Genomic DNA, 22,040 nt, shown 5'->3' on the forward strand with positions numbered 1-22,040 from the left:
TATATATATATATACAGTACAGACCAAAAGTTTGGACACACCTTCTCATTCAAAGAGTTTTCTTTATTTTCATGACTATGAAAATTGTAGAGTCACACTGAAGGCATCAAGGGCTATTTGACCAAAAAGGAGAGTGATGGGGTGCTGCGCCAGATGACCTGGCCTCCACAGTCACCGGACCTGAACCCAATCGAGATGGTTTAGGGGTGAGCTGGACCGCAGACAGAAGGCAAAAGGGCCAACAAGTGCTAAGCATCTCTCGGGGAACTCCTTCAAGACTGTTGGAAGACCATTTCAGGTGACTACCTCTTGAAGCTCATCAAGAGAATGCCAAGAGTGTGCAAAGCAGTAATCAAAGCAAAAGGTGGCTACTTTGAAGAACCTACAATATGACATATTTTCAGTTGTTTCACAATTTTTTGTTATGTATATAATTCCACATGTGTTAATTCACAGTTTTGATGCCTTCAGTGTGAATATACAATTTTCATAGTCATGAAAATAAAGAAAACTCTTTGAATGAGAAGGTGTGTCCAAACTTTTGGTCTGTACTGTATATATGATACATATTTTTAGTAAATACAGTTAACTATACTGTATTTTGATCCAATTCCTATAATAATAATATGAATATGAATATATAATAAAAAATTGAATATTTTTCTTTTAGATTTAGGGAACCATGTTATGCTTTCATTATTTTTACTAATTTGTATGTAAAATACGTTTATTTAATTATATGGGATTCTGCATCATTTATATTATATTAATAATATTAAAATGAATGACAAAATGTGATATTTTTTAGTTAGGAGGAGGGGACCATGGACTGAAACACAAGAATGCATGTTTTAAGATGTATTTTAATAAACATTTTTAACACATTTAATTAATTATACAGGATCATTTTTTATAATAATATGAATATATATTTTGAAATGTTATGTTTTTTATTTAGATAGTTTTTCATTGTTTTTCATTATTGTGAAATATGTGGATGTAAAATACAAATTAATTATCCAGAATTTTTTGTATTATATTAATAATATTAAAATATAATATATTTTTTTCATTTAGGTGAAATGCACAATTCTTTTATTACATATTTTGATGTAAAATACATTATATTTTGTAATATATCTCATTTAGGTTTAGGGCGAACTTGAATGACTGACTTGAAAAAGAATTTGTTAAAGCATTATTTTTCCTTTTTTTCTTTTTCTTTTTTTTTTTTTTACATATTTTGATGTAAAATATATTGAAATAATTATACCAGATGCTACATCAATCCTGTCTCAATTGTTATGGGCCCCTCTGGACTTTTAGTTCCCAAGAATCATTCCCACCTTTCACCCCATTAGCTCCGGCCCTGCACACACACGGCAGTAAAACACATTCCACCTTTTTTACATTCCACTCCAGTAGTTCTTCCCCTCAGAGCTTCCTTTTATCTCACAGTTTATTTCTCAAGGACATCTGAACAGGAATAATGCACAGCATGAAAATCTCTGTCATCACTGAAAATAGAGTCAGATATTCTGAATGCTCTACAAAAGTGAATCGTATCCAGCGCCGTGTGCTGCAGTGATCGCAGTGAATACATTCTAGTGTCCTCCCAAGCATCAAATCTGCCCTAGTTTCGCCAGCGAACCGTGCGCTCTGGCTAATGCTAGAACACTTTTGCAGGCTAAAGATCACACAGGGTTTATCTTGTAGTTTAAGCTGTTGCTAAGTAAGGCCGCAAGGTGTGCACTACATCTGTGTACAAGGGTCTCGGGCGTTTAAGGTGCATGATTTTGATTAGCCGTTCCCTTGTTTTGGGTTTATCTGTAATGGAAAAATAGTGTTACAGTAGTCAGAGTGCCATGTAAATATTTTAACCTGCACTGCACACTGCATACTGGCTAAGAATAGTTATGCAATATGAACTATGATAGAGAGAGTCCTACATCTGAGGAGGAAACATTTTGAAAATATAAATACATTGCACAAAATAACTATTTTTAAATATTGGGTGAATCGATTGTGTTCCATAAATCCACTTGAATGTGTCAAATTAGAGGAAATGGTCAGATTAATTGCAAAATGAATAACTCACCCACTCAGATGACATCACTTTCTGTCAGGTTCAAATCAAAATAAACTTACTGACATATTTGACTCACTGTTGTTCTACTGGAGCTCCCTTGTCACCTGTACCTTTTCTGGGCAGTTCATTATCAATAATATTATATTAAAATATATTATAAATGAATTATTATTACTAGCATTATTAATATTCCAATAATCTGGCATTTAAATGTGTGTGTGTCTGTATACAGTGGCTTCCAAAATATATTTGGACACTTAAGCCACACTAAACAATTTATGAATGTAATTGCATTAGCAATTTCTAACATATTTTACTATAACTTTTAACCAGCTGATTCCATGGTCATTTTAGTGGAAGCAGAGTCAGTTCCCCTCAGTTTCACACAGGTGCCTCTAGTGATTCTGTGTCCCATACAACTCAGAAAATCAGAATGTGCAACTTCCTGCCTGGAAAAGTACAACAGAGCACCACTCAAATTCAGGAAATGTGTACAGTTATCTAATGCATAGAACTGTATACAACTTTAAGCATGCCCAGTTACTTTTTCGAGCCATATACATTTATGAAATGTGTGTTGTAGCCATGTGTATATCTATCTGTGTAGGTGTGTGTGTGTGTGTGTGTGTGTTAGAGAAGAAGAGTTGTGAACCTCAGAGGGAGCCTGTGCTATCACACCTCTCCTACTCGCAGTCTGTCAATATATCAGTCTCAAACTCTGTGAACTCATCTCACACAGAAACTACGTGTATGAGTGTGTGTCAGAGAGAATGATAACACACACAGAGCATGGAGGAATTTGAAAGCGGACTGATTCTTGTAGTTTTTTTCTGGGTTGTAGCTTTCCTCCTGCTGAGTGTAACCAGTCTCCCCACCGCGCTGGCCCAAGTGTTTTTATTTCTCTCCTCTTCTGCATCACGCCATCCTTCCGTCACACTCCTCCCTTGCTTCAGAGCCAACCCCCATTTCCACTCTATCTCTCGCTTTTCATCTCCCTCTGTATTCCTCTCTCTCAGGGACAAATTCACTAAATAGTCGTGTCATTTTTGCATCCGGTATTTCAAGGCAAAAACCAGCTTCTAACGAATCGCAATACAGTCTAACCATTTTGATTCTTTTCTGCGCAAACACCTCCTTTCTATCTAAATTCAGAACCAATTTGGTGAACACTAGTGAATTGGGCGCTGAAACAACATAGACAGTGTTTGCAAATAGATGGTGCTGTCAGTGGATGCAGTTCAATCTTAGTGAATTCTCCTCTCTGTCTCGCTCTTTCTCTTTTTACTTTTAGACATAGAGATGATAGCATCTTCATTTTGAGGGTGTTTGTCATGGTTGTGGGTTCGAGTCGTGGTGACACTACATTGCTCATTGCTTAGATTAGCTGTGTAATTGTTATACCAGACAGCAAGCAATTTGTATGGTGACTCATCCTCTCTCTTTCGCTTTCTCTCTTTTCTCTCGTCCTCTCAATCTCCACACGTCCTCAAGCTGCGTTTAAAGCATGTTATGATAGTTATGATAGTCTTGACAGGCTCATTAAAGACCCTCATATTCTCAAAAAAGAAATATTTAAAGGAATAGTTCACCCTAAAATTGCAAATTATTTTTCATCATTTGCTCACCCTCATGTTGTTTCAAAGCCGTCTTCCGTGTTACACAAAAGGATTATTCTTGAAGGCAATGCTGGCTGCAATTTCCATGCAATTACAATGAAGGAGGACTGAAGGTCACAAGAAAAAAAGTAAAGTAAAGGTGTGCTGTTTTACAACTATCCGAAATCATTGATGGCTCTATGAAGAAGAACCAGGCCAAAATTTAATTTTATTATTCACTTATTGTTTATCCCATGGACCTAGAGCACTTTTTAAATAGGTTTTTTGGGTTGACCACTGCCATGTGCTGTATGGTTGTTGTCCCTCACAATAATCTGCATGTATTTTAAAATTTGATTTTATTTCCTCTTTTATTTCCTTCTTTTGATTTCCAAAGTTTTATTTCTGAGGAGCCTTGCAAATTTATTTTTACAGTCATCCCCATTGGAAACAATTACAGTTTGAATAGGGTTGTAGTTTCAAGAATCATGTCAGTCCAGTTTGTAAATGAATCAGTTTTGTGAACTGGATCAGCTGATTCATTGAAGACCAAGATCCAACTCATCTGAAATTACTGTCTTAAACAAAACAATTTCTTAAAACTATCAAATGACTTTAGAAATATAGCACAAGTTTGTGCCTGGTGTCCTTTTTGAAGCTTCAGTCTGAAAAACTTTTTATATATATTGTTTTGTTTTCCACTGAACAAAAAAATTAGAGTGGGTAAATAATGACCAAATTTTAATTTTGATTTGTAATATGCATTGCTAAGGACTTAATTTGATATTTTAATTTTAACTTTAAAGGCGACTTTCCCAATATTTCAATTTTTTTTTTTGCACCCTAAGATTACAGATGTTCAAATAATTGTATCTCGGCCAAATATTGTCCTATCCTAACAAACCATACATCAATGGAAAATGTATTTATTCAGCTTTCAGATGTATACAATTTGACCCTTATGGCTGTTTTTTGCATTTGTGAGAGGATAAAAACGCAGATAAGTTGCATCAGTGTATAAGTCCCATTTTATTGTTACATTCAATAATGTAAAAGTTGCAAAAATTATAAACATTGTAATTATCCTCAGTCCACAACAAATCGATTAAATTAATTGGTTCCCAGAACAGAACATGAATGAAAAATATAAGTATAAAAAAACATGCATTTATTATAAACGTCAAGACCAAAGCAAATGTATTTAAAATAAAAACGAAACTACCGGGCTGATATATGATACTGTAAATGCACCATTAAAAATGCTAAGATTCCTCTTTCATTTGGCACAAATCTAAAAGTGTGCATTTTGCGCAAGTTTAGAATATAAATTGCAGTGCTTTTCAGATGATAAAAATGCAATTTATATTCCATAAAATAGGGTATTCCTTTAAAACAAGTTGTTTATATCCAAAAACAAGCATTACGACATGACCAATGTTATTTAATGTTAGCTACATTGTGATATATACCGTTACCTTGATATTGGTTTTCTTACACAGTGATTTACGATTTTAGTCATACTGTCCATTTCCAGTGAACTAATGTGTCCATATCCCTTACAACTTTAACAGGGAAATGTGCAGCATGGGTCAGCAGCGAGATGTGTATATTCCGGAAGCGTAATTCATTAATTTGCTGTTTGCTATCCGTCAGTCACCCGGAATAATCCGTTGGGAGGGGCCAGTGCGCTTTCCTCCACCGAGTGAAAATTGGATTTTGGATGAGCGATCGCACGGCTTAAACTTCCACCAGCTCACTATTAAGTGCACCCCCCACGTCACACACACACACACCCAACCCAGAACCAATCTTGAGCCGCGACAAACACACACAAATATACATCCTCGAGTTTTAAGAGTTACAAGCTGAATGCAAATGCACACGTATGCAGCCACAGTGACACGATGCATGTAGTATTACCTACAGCAATCCTGTGCTTGAGAAAAGCCGAATGAACAAACACAGTCAGCATAATCACCAGAGAGAAAGACACGTACACACCTCTGACTCGAAGGAAATGAGATGGAATTTGGAGCAGCGTGCCCACATGGGGAGAGGAAGATCTGGAGAGAGAGGGATGTGGGGAGGATTGATGGAGAGGGAAAAAAAAGTAAAGAATAACAGAAATGAGAGCACTGGGGAGACCAAGACATTTCTCGCTGAGATGTTGATGGCGAGATGCTGGAGTTTACTCATCCAATCACGAACGTGTGGGCAAAGAGAGGGAGAGAGCGTGTGCTTCATCAGAGGTGCTTGATGTCACTTAGTAGAAATAACTCTGTGTGTGTGTGTTTCAGCTCCTCTGACTGAAGAGCCCCCCAGGATTCTCTTTCCCTCTGAAAACAAGCTCCTCACCATGGATGTGCAGCTCGGTAAGAACAGCTTCTGCTTGTGTGCATGTGTTTTGGGAGGAAGGGAGGGGGTTTGTAATGCCATGTACTATTTTTGAAAGAACGTAGTATGTAATATGCTGTGCGCAGTATGCAGATTTTCTAAATGTGTGGATTACCCAGATGACTTGCTACATTTGTTGAAATGCGCAGTGTAGAACCAGAGCACATTGCGTGGAATAGTGTATCCCATGATGCACTGCACTCGACTTGACCTTCTGTTTCCAGGGTGACAAAAGAACTGGAGGCGATATCAATCATGGTTTTTCATGATTTTTCTGGTTGATCCTTGTTTTGAAGGGTCTACCAAAATGTTACAACAAACCTGAAAATGGAAATAAAAAGAATGCTTACTAAGTTAAAGATTCAAACAGTTGCACCATTGCAGTCAAAGTGTTTCTGAATGAAATCCACTTTCTTTTTTGGGGTCAGTGATTAATTAATTTTTTTGGTTGGTTGGTTGGTTGTTTGTTTGTTTTTTACAGTTTAGAAGATTTTGAAAGTGTCTTATGCTACCCAAAGCATAAGATAATTGATCACAATATGTGCAATATGTTTTCTGATTTAATATATTTTAAAAGCAATTGTCAGCAGTATTTAAAAATACTGATATTGTCTGTTATTGTCAATGTTGAAAACAGCTTTGCTGCTTGATATTTTTGTAGAAACTGTGATCGTTTTTTAAATTCTTTTGATGAAAAGAAAGGTTTAAAGAGCAGTATTTATTTAAAATTGAAATCTTCTGTAACAATGTAAGTCTTTGCTGTCATTTTTATCAATTTAATGCATCGTTGATATATGTTTCTTTCTGAAACAAATAATATAAATTAATAAATAAATAAATCTTACCCTTAATGATCGAAAGGTATTGTGTGATGCATAGTTTAATGAACCAGTTCTACAAAAGTCAGTGCTATTTGATGCCATTAAAGTTTGCACCAAATAGCATTCACAATAATGTTTTGTTTGGCGTACTGCTTTTGGAAAGCTGGAGGTAATTGAATACTACTTTAAAGAGATGTTTGTGAACATTTTTTATTGATCATGGCAGTAATTAATTCATCAAATAATGATGAAATTATTTAGAAGAGCATTATAACTGGGCATATATCCAGGTGTTTGGTGCAGCGGAATGCACTTTTGGCATTTTAAAGAGCTAATAGCTCTACAGCCCCAGCAAAAAAAAATCCCCACTCGTGGTATAGCTACAGCAGAAAGAGCATGCAAATAATGGACACTTTTAATCCAAGAACTTTCCTCTTATTACAGTGAAACACTGTGTGCTGTATTTTTGAAATACTGTAATAGGCAGTATGCAGTATACTGCAGAGTAAGTACAGTAGTATTATATTCCAATCTCAGCCAATGTGGTTCATGCATTTGAATTGTGTTTGTGAAAAAATTGTCTAAGTAAAAAGAGAGTCACTGTAATGGATTTGCTCACAAAAACACAAGCAAAAACGGTTTCAAAAATGTGTGAACTGTTTTTGTTATTGAAAGACGTCAAACTGTTACTAAAAGACTCGTGAATGTTTAAACTCATGCTATGCAGTTATGAGCTAAGTCGGCAGCAGCAGCATTTGCGTAAGTGTGTGTGTGTGTGTGTGTGTTAACGCCTGAGAAAGGAGTTCCCCTGCTAGACAGATAGCTGCTATAGTCAGCATTATAATGCTATGTTGTTTATGCTCTGAATGGAAGTCGTTCTCATAAATGCAAATCCTCTATGCTAATTATCTGCTGTTGTCTCCCAACAATAGCCGCTCCATATGGTGCCGAAACATTCAGTGGCCCTTCTTTTGGATTTCGCTGTGCGTGTGTGTTTTGATCCGAGCTTCTTGTGCATGTTAACACAGGCATACCATCCGCTTTAATATATATAACAAACTGAGATGTGCTTGTTCGCGAATGTGCACTAGTCTGTTAGCGTGTGCATTGAACTGAACCATGTGTGTGTGTGTGTGTGTGTGTGTGTGTGTGTGTGGTGGATGGAGCTGCGTCTGTTTGTTTGGCGGAGACTCTGGATCCAGGCATGTTGGAAGCAGGAGCAGATTGGAGCATATTGTGGTGGCTCTGACCATGTTCTGCCTTCAGAATGAGCAGAGAGAGAGCAGGACACCACTCATCGACTGGAGACACACTGACCACATGATGAGTAATTTTTAAGATTAGATGGCGTGAGTGTTGTGGGCTGCTTAGCTGAATAATAGAACCCAATAGAGTTGAACTTTGTACTGTTGTGTTCAGTTTCATCTCTCTTTCTTAATTCAGTTGAAAAACGACATTTTTGTATTTCTAAATACTTTGCAGAATCATGCGAACCTAAATTTAATTGTAATTTAAATGATGTTACTAGTGTAGTAAAGAAGTGAAATCAAATCTTTTCTCAGTAAATGATGCCGTCTTAGACTTAAAATGACACCTGGTGGCAAGGATGTAGCATCATTTGAAGATTTTCAGTCAATTGTTCTTATTCAAGTTATTCTGTGATATAGTATGTGTTAGTTGCATGGTGGCCAAGAGAGCTCAACGTGCTGCAACCTCAGAAAACACAGTAAATCCATGGTTCATTTGTGCGTGGTTACCATGGTTTAACTATAGTAACCATTTTTTTGTTTTTATTTATGTTTTTATATAATGTTTTACCTTTTTTTAATAGTAAAACCAAAGGCTATGGATATTTCTTGTAAGGAAAGTTGTAAAGTAAGTTACATTCTTACAAGCTTGCATTCACAGCTTAGTTAGTCTAATATATATATATATATATATATATATATATATATATATATATATATATATATATATAAAGGCTGAGTAACAGTATATTAGGATATTAAAATAAAGACCTTTCTAAGCAAACATTGATAACTATATGCCATGTTCTTCACTTTGTGGTTCCCTTAAACATTTCAAGGTGGTGCCTGTTTGCAGCACGTTTCTGTTTTGCAGCGCGTTCATTTATTTGTTTATGTTGTAAGCATTTGCAGCAAAGGTGTCAAATTTATGTTTTTTTATTTTTTGCAGGTGTTTTTTCGTTTGCAGCAGGTTGAGCTCTCTTGGCCTCTGTATAATTGGGCTTAAAGAATCATTTTCCTCCTGATCATGTGATTCAACATGATCTGTGGCTTAAAAACGACCCACTCCTAGAAAAAAAAAACATTCTTGACTGGCCACGACTCTCCAATGTGTTAATTGAATTTATTTTATTTTAATTGAGTGTTATTTATTTATTTATGAAACTACTCAATTTCAAGGAAATTATTATTTCACAGTTTCCAAAATGAATAAAACATATAAAAATAAATAAAAAAAATAAAAATATATAAATATACAGTAATTAAGCAAACATATTAAATGAACAAATCATTAAAATGATAAGTATACCACTAACTTTTATTTTAGTGGTTTTGACAAATCAACTACAGACATACTGGATCCTCAAAATCTCAAATTTGTGGCATACAGGTGTGGTTTTCGGGTGACATCAAATGAAAGGACTTGAGTGGAAATGAGAGAGCGATTCTGAAGGAGAGAAGAGCATTAAGAAACATGCAAGGAGGTTCTGAGAGATGAAGACAGAATTCTGAGCTGGTGGAAGAATATTTAATGCTTTTAGAATGTTTCAGGAGGGAATCGCTTCTAACTGAGCATTTCCTGCAGAAATCTTATTGGACACGCAGATACACACACACACACATGCAAACTTAAAAACATACAGTTTTATAAGTATAGCAGGTAAGAGGATATTGCTGCACTAATACTAGTTATTTCCAGCATTTGTTGATGCAACTGTGTAATACTATGTGATATGTATGATGTATATGGCCATTACTTTGCTATAAACATGCTTATGATGAGAGATGAGATATCGAAATCATTTTTCATGCTCCCTGCCATAGACACGGAACAGATGATGATGTGAGAGGATGGGATGATGAGTGAAGGATAGAGAGAGACGGATAGAGTGTGCTGTATGTGAACCCATCACATCCAAACATTATTAATGACAACAGGGGCACTCACACACACACACACACACAAGCACAACTTAAATATCGCAGACAAACAAAGAAAAGGAAAACAACGAGGCAGAAAGAAACTGGGCTGACTCACATTCAACATGGAAAAGGGGAAAAAAGGTGACCTTTCTTCCTGTGTCTCTATGCTGTTGCCAGCCAAGATGAACAGATAGAAAGGAACAACGGAGGGAAGACTTGACTATCTATCTGTATTATATTAATTGAATTGGACTGATGAGAGTTCATCTTAACCTTCATGTTCTGTAGGGGCTCTTAGAGCCCTCAAGGGCTCGAAAATATACCAGTAAACATTGAAATATCTGGTTGAAACACCATTGCTTGTTCTAATCTTATGAGATCTGATTATAAACAAAATTTCAGCTTGATAACATGCATCAACTGTCCTTTATGAAAAATTGCTTCATTACTTTTGTTTGGAGTCAGAACTCAGATAGAAAGCATTAATAAATCCAATACATTTTCACATACTAAATTTATATGTGTACACCCCTGTCAGTTGTTTATTTTAATTTCTTTTATTGAATTTTTCAAAAATGTTTTTTGGAGGGGTCCAGTCGACACAGAACAAGAGTGAAGTTAATGAAATGGATGCTTGTTAGATTTCTGCAAAGTGTGGGAAAAGAGAAGGGAAAAAGCTTCAGTGTACCTACCTACGGGATTGTGATTGGCTCAGATGAACTTATTAAATTGTTATTTTTATAACTGCTATTATTATTTGTAATTTATGTGAGTCATTGGGGCTTCTGAGTCATAAAAACAACAAAAAAGTCAAAGCAATCTCAAATGAACATGCGGGTTAACTAAACATAATCTAACTTAATTGAAATGTATTCACTGTGTGTCTTTGCTTTGCCTCCTCACAGATGGCACAAAACGCACATGCAGAAACACACACGTATGTTAACGCAGAAGCGGGGAGGATTTGTGCAGAGGTATTCAGAGAACACGTCTTAATATTAATCACCCTTGCCCAAAATAATATAGTTGTTGCTAAGCAACCATCGGGAGATGAGGGCATTTCTCTAAATAAACATCTCAATTTATTATTGGGTAAGATCGGACAATGATATCTTTAAAGGAACAGTACAAAGGCAGTGGATATGTGCAAAAGCTGTGTTTCTGCTCTTAGGATATGAGCTTAATAGCCTGGAACCAGATATTTGGGGTTTACAAGCCCATTTTCAGCTATCTGGCCACAGCTGTGGATTATATGATGAATTAAATGATTATTTGTTATGCCATTTCTTGTTCATTCAAATCTAATCCTTGTTTAATAAACATATGTATGTAATGCGCAGTAGGCAAATGAATGATTGTAACAGCCAATAAGCAACAACTTAGCTATCTGCTTCACATTTTTGAGCTCATACATTTTCAGCTTAATTTGAAAAAGAGAGAGAGCGCAAAAGAGGAACGACTAGACGGAGAGGTTGCTTTATCTCTATTCTGAAGTGTTCACTCCAATCCAGGATCCTTTGTCCCACATTTTGGGTCCACAAGGCCACGGTTTCTAATCATGCATATGACCCTGTTAGAGCTGCCACGACCTTTCATGTGCTGGCACTTTTTGGCATGACCTTTAAAAGGAAAGTTCACCCTAAATTCGGTGATCATTTTCTCAGCCTCATGCCATTCCAGACTCCTTTGACTTTGATTCAGAGAGATTTAGCAGAACGTCTGAGCTGCATTTTTCCATAAAATTAAAGTGTATTGCCAAAGTTTCTAAGACTCAAAGCACTGGATCCTGTATATTTCACTTTTTAAATAAAATATCCACATTTATTCAGACAAACAAAATAAATGCTGGTTATTCAAATATGTCATCCAGACAATATTTCTCTGTCAAAGTTGGCTGCCAAAATTACAGAAAAACGGACACAGATTTTATGCATAGTCGAAAGTCTTTCATGTAGATGTGGAGATAAATGGCATATGTAACCAATTACCTGTTCTTGCATAGAGACACAACAAATAAAGTGTCATTTCACTCTCTACTTGATTCTGTCTCTGTATCGCTCTTTGATGCTTAACCCTTGACCCTCAATCCTCTACATCTCTCTAAAGTGTTTGATCTCTGTCCTTTCTGTCCTTCACTTTAGTAAGAAGAAATCCTTTCATCTGACATTCCTCAACACCCTTCCTTCCTTCTGCTGAGGTTTAGTTTCAGGCATGGCTTAAACCATACATAAACCAGCTGTCAGTCTGTTAACACACTCACTCACCTGCATTCAGAAAAGAGGAGTATTAAACACACACGCACACACACACACTCACTCAATCGAGTCAAAAGCAGAGTGTTTCAGAGTCAGTCATCTACAAACTGTTGGGAGCTAATAATATTTAAAATATATGTACAAAAAAAAAACAAAAGCTAATGAATTTTTATATTAGGATATTAAAATAAAGACCTTTCAAAGCAAACATTGATAACTATGTCCCAGCCATGTTCTTCACTTTGTGGTTCCCTTAAACATTTCAAGGTGGTGCCTATTTACAGTATGTTTCTGTTTTGCAGCACGTTTATTTATTTGTTTATGTTGTGAGAATTTGCAGCACGCATGTTTTCAAATTGATTAAGATGTTTTTTAATTTGCAGGTGTATTTTTTTATTTTTATTATTTGCAGCATGTAGAGCTCTCTTGGCCTCTGTATAACTGGGCTAAAACAAGCATTTTCCTTCTGATCGTGTGGTTCAACATGATCTGTGCCTTAAAACGACCCACTCCTAGAATAAAATTGTTCTCGACTAGTCAAGAATATCATTTAATGAATTGAAATGGCAAAGATTTAATTATATATTTATGAAACTACACATTTTTTGTAGGAAAAAAAGATTTCACCTTTTCCAAAATGAATCAAATATTTAAAAATTAAATATAAACAATAAATAAATACATAGTAAATGAAGTATATCAATAAATTTTACCAAATGTGTAATCCAGTTAAGCAAACATATTAAATGAACAAATCATTAAAATGATAAATACACGCAGCCCTCATTGCTGGATCTTAGAAGCTGAAGGAAACTGAAGAGAGTATGACTGTGAGTCCTATTAAATTGAAATATAAAAAGAAAAAACACTCAACCTTGTGTCCTTCCAAACCCTATCTTTTTAGTACATGGTAATACATATGTACACTTCCAATCAAAAAGGTATTTTTTATAAAGAAATGAATACTTTTATTCAGCAAGTATTCATCAAATTGAACAAAAGTGACAGTCAAGACATTTAGAATGTTACAAACATTTCTTTTTTAAATTCTCAGATTTTTCCATCAAAGAATCCTGAAATGTCAAAAATGTATCACATTTTTAGCAACACAACAGTATTAACAATGGTGATAAAAATAAATGTTTATTGAGCACCAAATTAGCATTTCAATGATTTCTGAAGAATCTTGTGATACTGAATACTAGAGTATGAATGCTAAAAATTCAGCTTCGTCATTACAGAAAAAAATGACATTATAAAATATATATTAAAATAGAAGACAGTTAATTTAAATTGTAATAATATTTCACTATATTTCTGTTTTACTGTATTTTTGATCAACTAAATAAATGAGCGTAAGACACTTATTTCTAAAACATAAAAAATATGACAAACCCTACACTCTGAAACCATGTATGTGTATAATATATAAATTTTATATGTTGCTTGCCATTTTTCTGTCAGAATACACAGTTATGTTTGCTAATCAGTCATACCAGGAAAATTGCATTGCTTCTCACGTTTGAATGAACTGAATTGACTATCCTATTGACTCCTCAGTCTGTCCTAATGTAATCTCCAAATCTGCCACACCGCAGTTAATCAGCCTTGTATAGTCACGTACCAACAGGAAGTCACGTGATGCGTGCGATTTCCACACATGATCTCCCAGGGGTCTGACGGGGTTTGATCCCGCTGTCAGCGGAAGAAAGCTGTACTGCGAGAGAGAGAATGCTGAGAGAGAAGAATAGAAGCAGTGGGTTGAATACGTAAGGGCCTGCTGACGCGCTGATATATCTGGATTTGGATTTATTTTGGAGATTGAAACAGATCCTCTGGAGAAATGCCGCCTGTGTGAGGGGGAGGGGACACATATGTGTCAGTATGTGTATGTGTGTGCTTTTGTAATTGAGAGAATGTTTTAATACCTCTAGAATAGTTCCCTCTGAAATCGAATGTGTGTGTCTTTGAGTCTGTGTTTTATAATAGAAAACTTACTCTTTGTTCACGAATCTCCCTGTACAATTCAAATGTGCTCAGAGCTCTAAAAAACGGATTAAACTGTACTAATTGTCTTTTCTCTCTCATTTGCACACTCTTTCATTGTCAGACACACACGCTGTAACATCAGTGAGAGAGGTGCTGAGACAGGGTCTCTATTATGACATCGGAAAGAAAGGATGAGAGGAGGACAGGGAGTATGAAAGGATCTGCGGAGGAGTACCTGTTCACAAAGCCCTATTCTAGATAATTAAAGTCTTACACGTCCCCGTTGGGTTGCACTGCTGAGGAACAAATCAGGTGAAGAATTGGAAGAGGGGAGAAAAAAGATGGATACAAAGAAATGTTTGCATTCAGTCTGCCAAAGCAGCGGCACTGGGAGATTTCTTTCTTTAAGTGAACTGAATTTTGAGTGAAGGTCAAAATGTTAAGATAGGTCTCTATTTATTCATTCATTCATTCGTGGCTGTGTGTTGTCTTCAGACCTGTATGTTTTTACAGGAATGCTTGGTCAGTGTTTCGACTCTGTTGTTAAATGGAGCGAAACACCGCAAGCAAACAGCTCAGTACACCTGCCTTTTATTCAAACGCATTGAAAAACACACTCCAAACAGAAGAATGGCCATGGATAGAGCTTAGAGCTCTCTCTGGTGGCAGACCTTATTAAACATCTGTTTTGTCTTTTTTCTAGTCGCTTCCTAAATGATGTATTGAAATTGCTAAATTATTCCATATCTATAGTGCATTGTCCTCTGATTCGGAGGCAAACGAGATTGTGATGATAACAGAGGAGACAACAACTATATTTGTATTTTCTAAAGGAAATGTCAGTGCTTTCAAGGCAGCAAACGAATAGAGATGGAGTTTTAAGCTTGGATATGTGTTAAGAAATACTGCATCAGAGCTGTCTGATGTCATCATGGCAATCAGCACACATCTGATTTTATGCCAGCTATGCATAGAAATAAACAAGCAATGCAACACTGTTGTGATTTTATAGGCACGGCAGGAAAGACTAATCTGAATTCCGTATGCAAATAGATGTTAGAGAGAAAAATCTTCAGAATGTTATGTTGTCAGTTTCACAGTTACATTTTAAATCCTTAGATTTCTTAAAACGTAGACAGCATAGGTTAACAGACCTGAGGCTAAGGCTGAAATCAAATACACAAAAAATACAGTATTTCAAATAAATGTAAGTATCATGTGATACTGAAGACTGAAATAATGGCTGCTAAAAACAACTTTATCAACACAGGAATACATTTTAATGGGCTTTTATTAACAAAGTTCGGGAGGAGCACGATCAGATAATCATCCAATTTGGCACAGGTGCATCTCATTTAGTTAACCATCTTAACTACAACAAGTGTATATATATCCAGCCTTCCTACCACCTGTCCTACGACAGTTTTTCGGCATCCCTCTTCCGCCCCAACTCCTCACTTCTAATCTATTTTATCCCAAATTAGGGATAGGGGGAGTTCTTTGGGTTCGGGCTATGCTCCGGGCCCGGACCCCTCCCCCAGGACAGCGCGCCAAAATATGCTTACTATTCGCTTTCAGATTAGATGTAAGGGTGAACTCATGAAGTATATATTAAAATGAAAACAGTAATGCTTAAATTATAAAAATATATAATAATAATGTTTTTGCTGTATTTTGGATCAAATAAATGCAGCCTTGGTGAGCATTGTGAACATGACTATGTACATAACAGTTTGGGCTGAAATGATTGCAAGATTTTATAAACAAAAAGAAGAACAACAGCAACAAATACAATATTTGAGGAATAAGGAATCTTTGTACTGTCTTGCAAGCACTGTAATATCTAGATAAGGAAATTCTGACAAGACAAACGTTAAAAGATGGCTTGACAAAGCTTTGCCTGAAAGTAAAAAAAAAAAAACTTATAAAAGTCTTGAAATTTGAAGCTTATACAACATTAAGCACTTATACTGCTTTAAAAATGTGGGATTCAGAAAGTTTCAGTGGAAGTCTAGGACATTTTTCAATGTCTTCTATGAAAAAAATCATAACTCTGATCAGTTAGAACAGATCAGACAGATACTGATTTGAATGATAGAATGACTGATATGAGTCATTAAAAAAAAACTCAGGTTTGCAGAATAACAGTATGTTGGTTCCGCTTGGTTATGCAGTTGATAAAATGTTCTGAATGGTTAATTGCTATTTTGTTTCTATGTGTTTGTTAGCTTGTTGTAAGTGGTTGCTAGGGATTTCTAATGTGTACATACAGATCTGCTCAAGACTGCACTACTGCAATGCTGTATTGGCCTGCCTTCAAACTAGCTCAATTAAACCTGGCACAAGAATGCCAGTGTATTTGGTCTCTAAACGACCGGCGACGGCCCACGTTTCACCCCTCTCAGTCTTGCTCCACTGACAGCCTAATCAAATTCAAATTCAAATCTCTTTTTTCTACTTCTGCAGTCGCACTTCTGCTCTAGCTTTTGTTTACTCTTGAAATTCAGTATCGCAGCACTGCTAATGTCGCTGGCTCCTGTATGATAAATAGCTTGTGTTTTTCCATATTTGAAAGTCACTTTGGATAAAAGCGTCTGCTAAATGATTAAATGTGAATGTAATTGGTTTAAAGGTCTCAAACTGTGAATATCTGAACATTAACATTCCATAAATGTAATTTGTTTTTATTATTATGTCAACAATAAATCAAACCCAGTATCAGTTAAATTTCTGTGACTTGATGTCATTAACAGTATGCGTATATGGTGCTGTTTTACAGACTTGTGGTCTCAGTATCTCTTTGATCAGATGCTCCACATGTACTTCACATCCTGGTGAGAGACAGACGCTATTTCTGGTTTGTTTGGGGGCCCGGAGCAAGATCTTCCCTGGTGCTGGGCCTTATTCGTTGCTAGTCTAAAGACATGCCTAATTAACGTCAAACAACCGACAAACATCACAACATTAAGGCAGAAATACCACCTCAACCGCAACTAAAGAAAGAAAAGAAGCAGCACTTCAAACCACTGAGGATAATCATGTTCATACACTGAAATAAACACACTGTTGTTAGGGATTGTAGTTCAGTTTTGCATCTGTACTTTTAATGCAATTTTTATTGATTTTATTTATTTATTTTCACAGAAAATAGCATGAGATCAAACGTTAATTGACTGATCCCTTAGGGTGTGCAGACCCCCCGCTGAAGACCCTTACTTTAGAAGTATAGATCTCACTGATCTTGATGCTTTGAGAGTGATTTAAAGTAATCTTTAAGAAATTTAATTCAGAGTTAAGGGGAATAACCATTTTTATGTGCTATATAGAGGAAATGGTGTAAACCATACAAATACTTTAAAACAAGCCACTTCAACTTTCTTCAGACTAAGGACCTCAGATTAAGATTCACAAGAATCTCAGAAATCTTTTTTTTCTGACTCATAAAACTGAGTTTATATCTCAGTTCTGACTTTCTTTCTCTTTCCAAGTTTGCTTGCAATTCTGACTTTTTTTCTCAGAACTGTAATTACCTTTTTTACTTTTTATGCCAAGGCGAGAACAGGCTTCCATATTTAGTGTATAGAGAGAGCAGGAACCTACTGTTACATATTGTATTTAAGTGAGTGTCGCATTTTAATACTGGCTCATAATAATATATTTTAATGCATTTTTTTCTTCACTTTTTCACAAAAATCTGTAAGCAATCAAACAATAATTGGCATGCTCCGAGGGCTCACATACCCCCTTGCTTTTAGAAGAATAGATCTGATTTTAATGCTTTATTAAGGGTGTTTCAAATAAATCTTAAAGAAATATAATGAAAGAACTGAGAACAAATTGCATTTTACACATTATTTTTTTGTTAAGAAATAGCTCCCTGATTGTGATTGTGATTTTCGAGCACACTAGTGAGTCTCATTAACCTAAGAAAAACTATTGTGAGGTTGTCAGCTGCCATTGATTACACTGGGACCCCCTAGTGGCCAGTGCAAGGAAAATATTTTTGGCTTCATAAACACAGTGTGGGCCCAACCTCTTCTTACAGAGGGCAACAAGCCCTGGGAAGAGAAACTATTGGATCAAAACAGAAGGACGTTTGGTATCAATGTGTAATCACAAACCTCCTTTACCCCGGCAGGAAGTATGCTGAACCTGACATGCCGAGCCTTCTTTGGGTACAGTGGGGACATCAGTCCGCTTGTTTACTGGATGAAAGGAGAGAAGTTCATTGAGGACATGGACCAGAGTCGTATTCGAGAGAGTGAAATCAAGTAAGAAGGAACACAAACATTTTGAGACATAAGCTCAAAACAACCCCCTCGTCAAACAATCTTTCAAAGATAGCCTATGTTCTTAATTAAGAATATCAGACTGAAACACATATGCAAACATTAGAGTTGCATGCAAATTACACAGCAGATGTATAATAACAATTTAGACCATCATGGATGGATGGACAGATGGATTTATTTACTGTATTTCAGTAAATGTATATATGTATATTTATTAGGACTGTCAGTTGATTAAAATAATTAATTACAGGGCGCTATGATTAATCAATCTAATTAATGGCAAACTAAATGTGGCTGTGAAAATACCCCCAAAAGATCATTTAAAGCTATTATTGTGTTAAATGTTTAGGCTACAACGGCCTAATAAAGTATGGAACATAAAAGAAGATATTTTGAGAAACATCTCAGTATTTTTTGTTCATCCATTCAAAGTCACTGATAACCATAACACCTTCATTTATATTGTACAAAAGAAAGTAAATCATTCAGGTTTGAGACAACATGAAGGTGAGTAAATAGGGTGACCAGACGTCCCGAAAAATTCGGGACAGTCCCGAAATCTAAGCTGCTGTCCCGAATCCCGCTCTAATTGTCCCGAAAATTATACTGAAGCAAAATCTTAATCCCAAATCCCACCGAAAATTATACTGAAGCAAAATCTTAAATAGTTATTGTCTGATAAAACATAAAAAACTGTCCGTGGAGCGAGGTTGAGTCATCCTGCAGCCTGGCAACCAGCCCCCGCCGGCTGCTCATTGGCTGCAGCATCTTGTTTTTTTTTTTTTTTTTAGATATACCGTAGGCGCGCATTAAGATATGCACTGATAAGCTAATTTTCATTCATGAAATTGACATGGCTGGTGTACCGGAACCCCAACACGCTGTAAAAAAGCTAAAACGTCTCTGCAGGTACCGGGAGGAGTGGGTGGGCAGGTATCCATGGATTGCAAAAGCCCTACATGATGAAAGTAAAGCATTCTGCAAAGTGTGTAGGAAAGAGTTTGGTGTCTCTCACGGGGGGGAGGCAGATGTTAGGCTGCATGCTAGCAGCAAATTACACTGTACCAACACCGCGACAGTACAGACCAACACGTTGGTCTCGTCCTTCTTTAAGAAGCAGAATGATTCCATGTATAATAAAATAGCTGCTGCTGAGCTGACCTCCGTGTTCCACTGTGTGGCCCACCAACAATCATACAGATCGCTTGACTGTGCGATGAAGTTAACACCAAAACTGTACTCGGATTCGGGCATAGCTAAACTCGTTAGCTGCGGTCGCACAAAAGCTGAAGCACTGGTCACAAACGTCCTGGCACCCCTCGCATCTGACTTCTCCCAATGCCTCGAGTCAAAAGATATGTTCTTTTCCATTTCAACCGATGCCTCTAATAAAGGCAATGTGAAAACATTCCCGATCTCTGTGAGATTCTGGACTCCTGAGCAGGGCATCCAGAACAGAGTTCTTGATTTCTTTGAACAAGCAGCCGAGACCGCAGATGCCGTCACTGACACTTTACTGAATAAATTAAAGGAACACAAACTCAGCATCAATAATATCTCGGCTTACTCGGCTGACAATGCGGCAGTGAATTTCGGCAGAAAACACTCCATTTACCAAAATCTAAAAAAAATCAACAGCAAGATCCTTCCCGCAAACTGCCCAGCTCACATAATACACAATGCAGTAAAACGTGCCAGCAATGCACTGCAAATAGATGTGGAGACTATCGTCATAAAATCATTCAACCATTTCAGCTGTTCTGCGAAGAGAGTTTCCACCCTCAAAGAAATGTTTGAATTTGCTGACATGGAGTACCAAACACTGTTGCGTTACGTCCCGACACGCTGGTTGAGCCTGCACCCTGCAATTGACAGACTTGTCAACACCTGGCCAGCGGTGCGCAGCTACTTCTTGTCACTGGGACAGGAGGAGTGCCCCCGTGTCCTCTGGGATGCGCTCCAGGGTAACGAGCATGGAGAGGAAGATGAATGCAGCGAGCTGGAGGTCACACTCTTCTTCTTGCAAAACACTTTAAAGCTTTTCACTGGTGCTGTGCTGAGTCTTGAGAGTGACAGTCTCACCTCAGTTGAAGTATATACACTTGATTATTACACATTATGAACGGCCTCCGAACCAAACTCCAGCAGCGCAAAAAAGATGCTTTTTTCGGAGCAAAAGTTGACCGCGTCCTCCTCTCCTCCGTTAATCTTAGGGTTGACAGGCTCAAGAGAGAATTCACAAATTTTTATGATATCGCGGAGCAATACCTTGAGAAATGGTTCAACTTCTCAGAATCTGGGCACCTGTTCAACATCCAGTGTTTCAATCTTAAGGAAAAGCAAGAAATCAGCTACAGGGAATTAACGGCCGCTGTATCGGCCCTTCAGATGGATGATGAACTCGACCTGGATGAGCTCTACAACGAGAGCTGTGTTCTGAAAGAGATATTGCCTCATCTGGAAATACACAGTCACCCTGTAGGTGCGCTTTGGGCCCAAGCACTCAGGAGCACGTCTGCGTTCCCACAGTATGCCAAGCTACTGTCTTTCATTTTGAGCATCCCCGTGAGCAATGCTTACTCGGAACGAGTGTTTTCAATATTGAAAGGTGCCTGGACCGATGTGAGAAACAGGTGCTCATTTAACCTGGTCCGCAGCGAAATCAAAGTAAAAATGAATTTAATGATGACTTGTGCAGAGTTCCATAAATACATCCTGGGAAAGACGGGAGTGCTGGCAGCAGTGAAAAGCTCTGCAAAATATGCTGATGTCGAGCCTCCACAACCTCGGTAGGCTATATAGCTCAAGTGTGAATTAAAGTTATATTGTTTCTATTAATTTATCTAATTCATCTAGGCTATATGCACAAAGACAATACGACCATTTTGTCCCCTTTTTGCTTTATAGAGTAGATGAAGAGAGCGCAAGTTGCAGCAGCCGTTAGGAAATTGCAGGCAGAAGTCGCGTGAAGAAGTCAGACCGGTCGAGGGTGAGGCACCGTGTTCAAAATAATACTTCTATAGCCTGCTACGTATTAGGCTATCAATTTATATGCATATGTACTTGTTAATAAAAATATGATTGGTTCATTAACTTCAGTTTGAAGTATAAAAATAGCCTAACGTTACTTCTATATTATATCAAATTATATGTATGTACTTATATTAATAAAAACATGATTGGTTCAGTCACTTTCGTTTGACATTCATTATCTTTATTACCCCCCCCCGTCCCGAATTTCAACCAATCTCATCTGGTCACCCTATGAGTAAATGATGGCCGAATTTATTTATTTCTGTGAACTTGAATGTTTTTTATTTGCTTATTTTTTTTAAAACTACCAGCAGGTGACGGTAAATGTCTTTATGAGTCGATTCGCTGAAATGGCTGATTCATTCATGAATGAAGAAAACGACTCTCTCTATGAATCATTGA

At 36.9% G+C, this 22,040-nt stretch overlaps 1 protein-coding gene across 2 annotated transcripts in view; it reads left to right on the forward strand.

Annotated features, from left to right (window-relative positions):
* il1rapl1a (interleukin 1 receptor accessory protein-like 1a) overlaps positions 1-22,040 on the forward strand; it is a 75,446-nt gene that overhangs the window by 45,470 nt on the left and 7,936 nt on the right. For both annotated transcript variants that reach the window (XM_059499871.1, XM_059499872.1), the window contains exons 6-7: positions 5,982-6,056; positions 18,452-18,584. In XM_059499871.1, the coding sequence (XP_059355854.1) occupies positions 5,982-6,056; positions 18,452-18,584 (208 nt within the window). The remainder of the gene's footprint in view (positions 1-5,981; positions 6,057-18,451; positions 18,585-22,040) is intronic.

This window comes from Carassius carassius, chromosome 19 (assembly GCF_963082965.1).
Source record: "Carassius carassius chromosome 19, fCarCar2.1, whole genome shotgun sequence".
NCBI classification, from domain to species: Eukaryota; Metazoa; Chordata; class Actinopteri; order Cypriniformes; family Cyprinidae; genus Carassius; species Carassius carassius.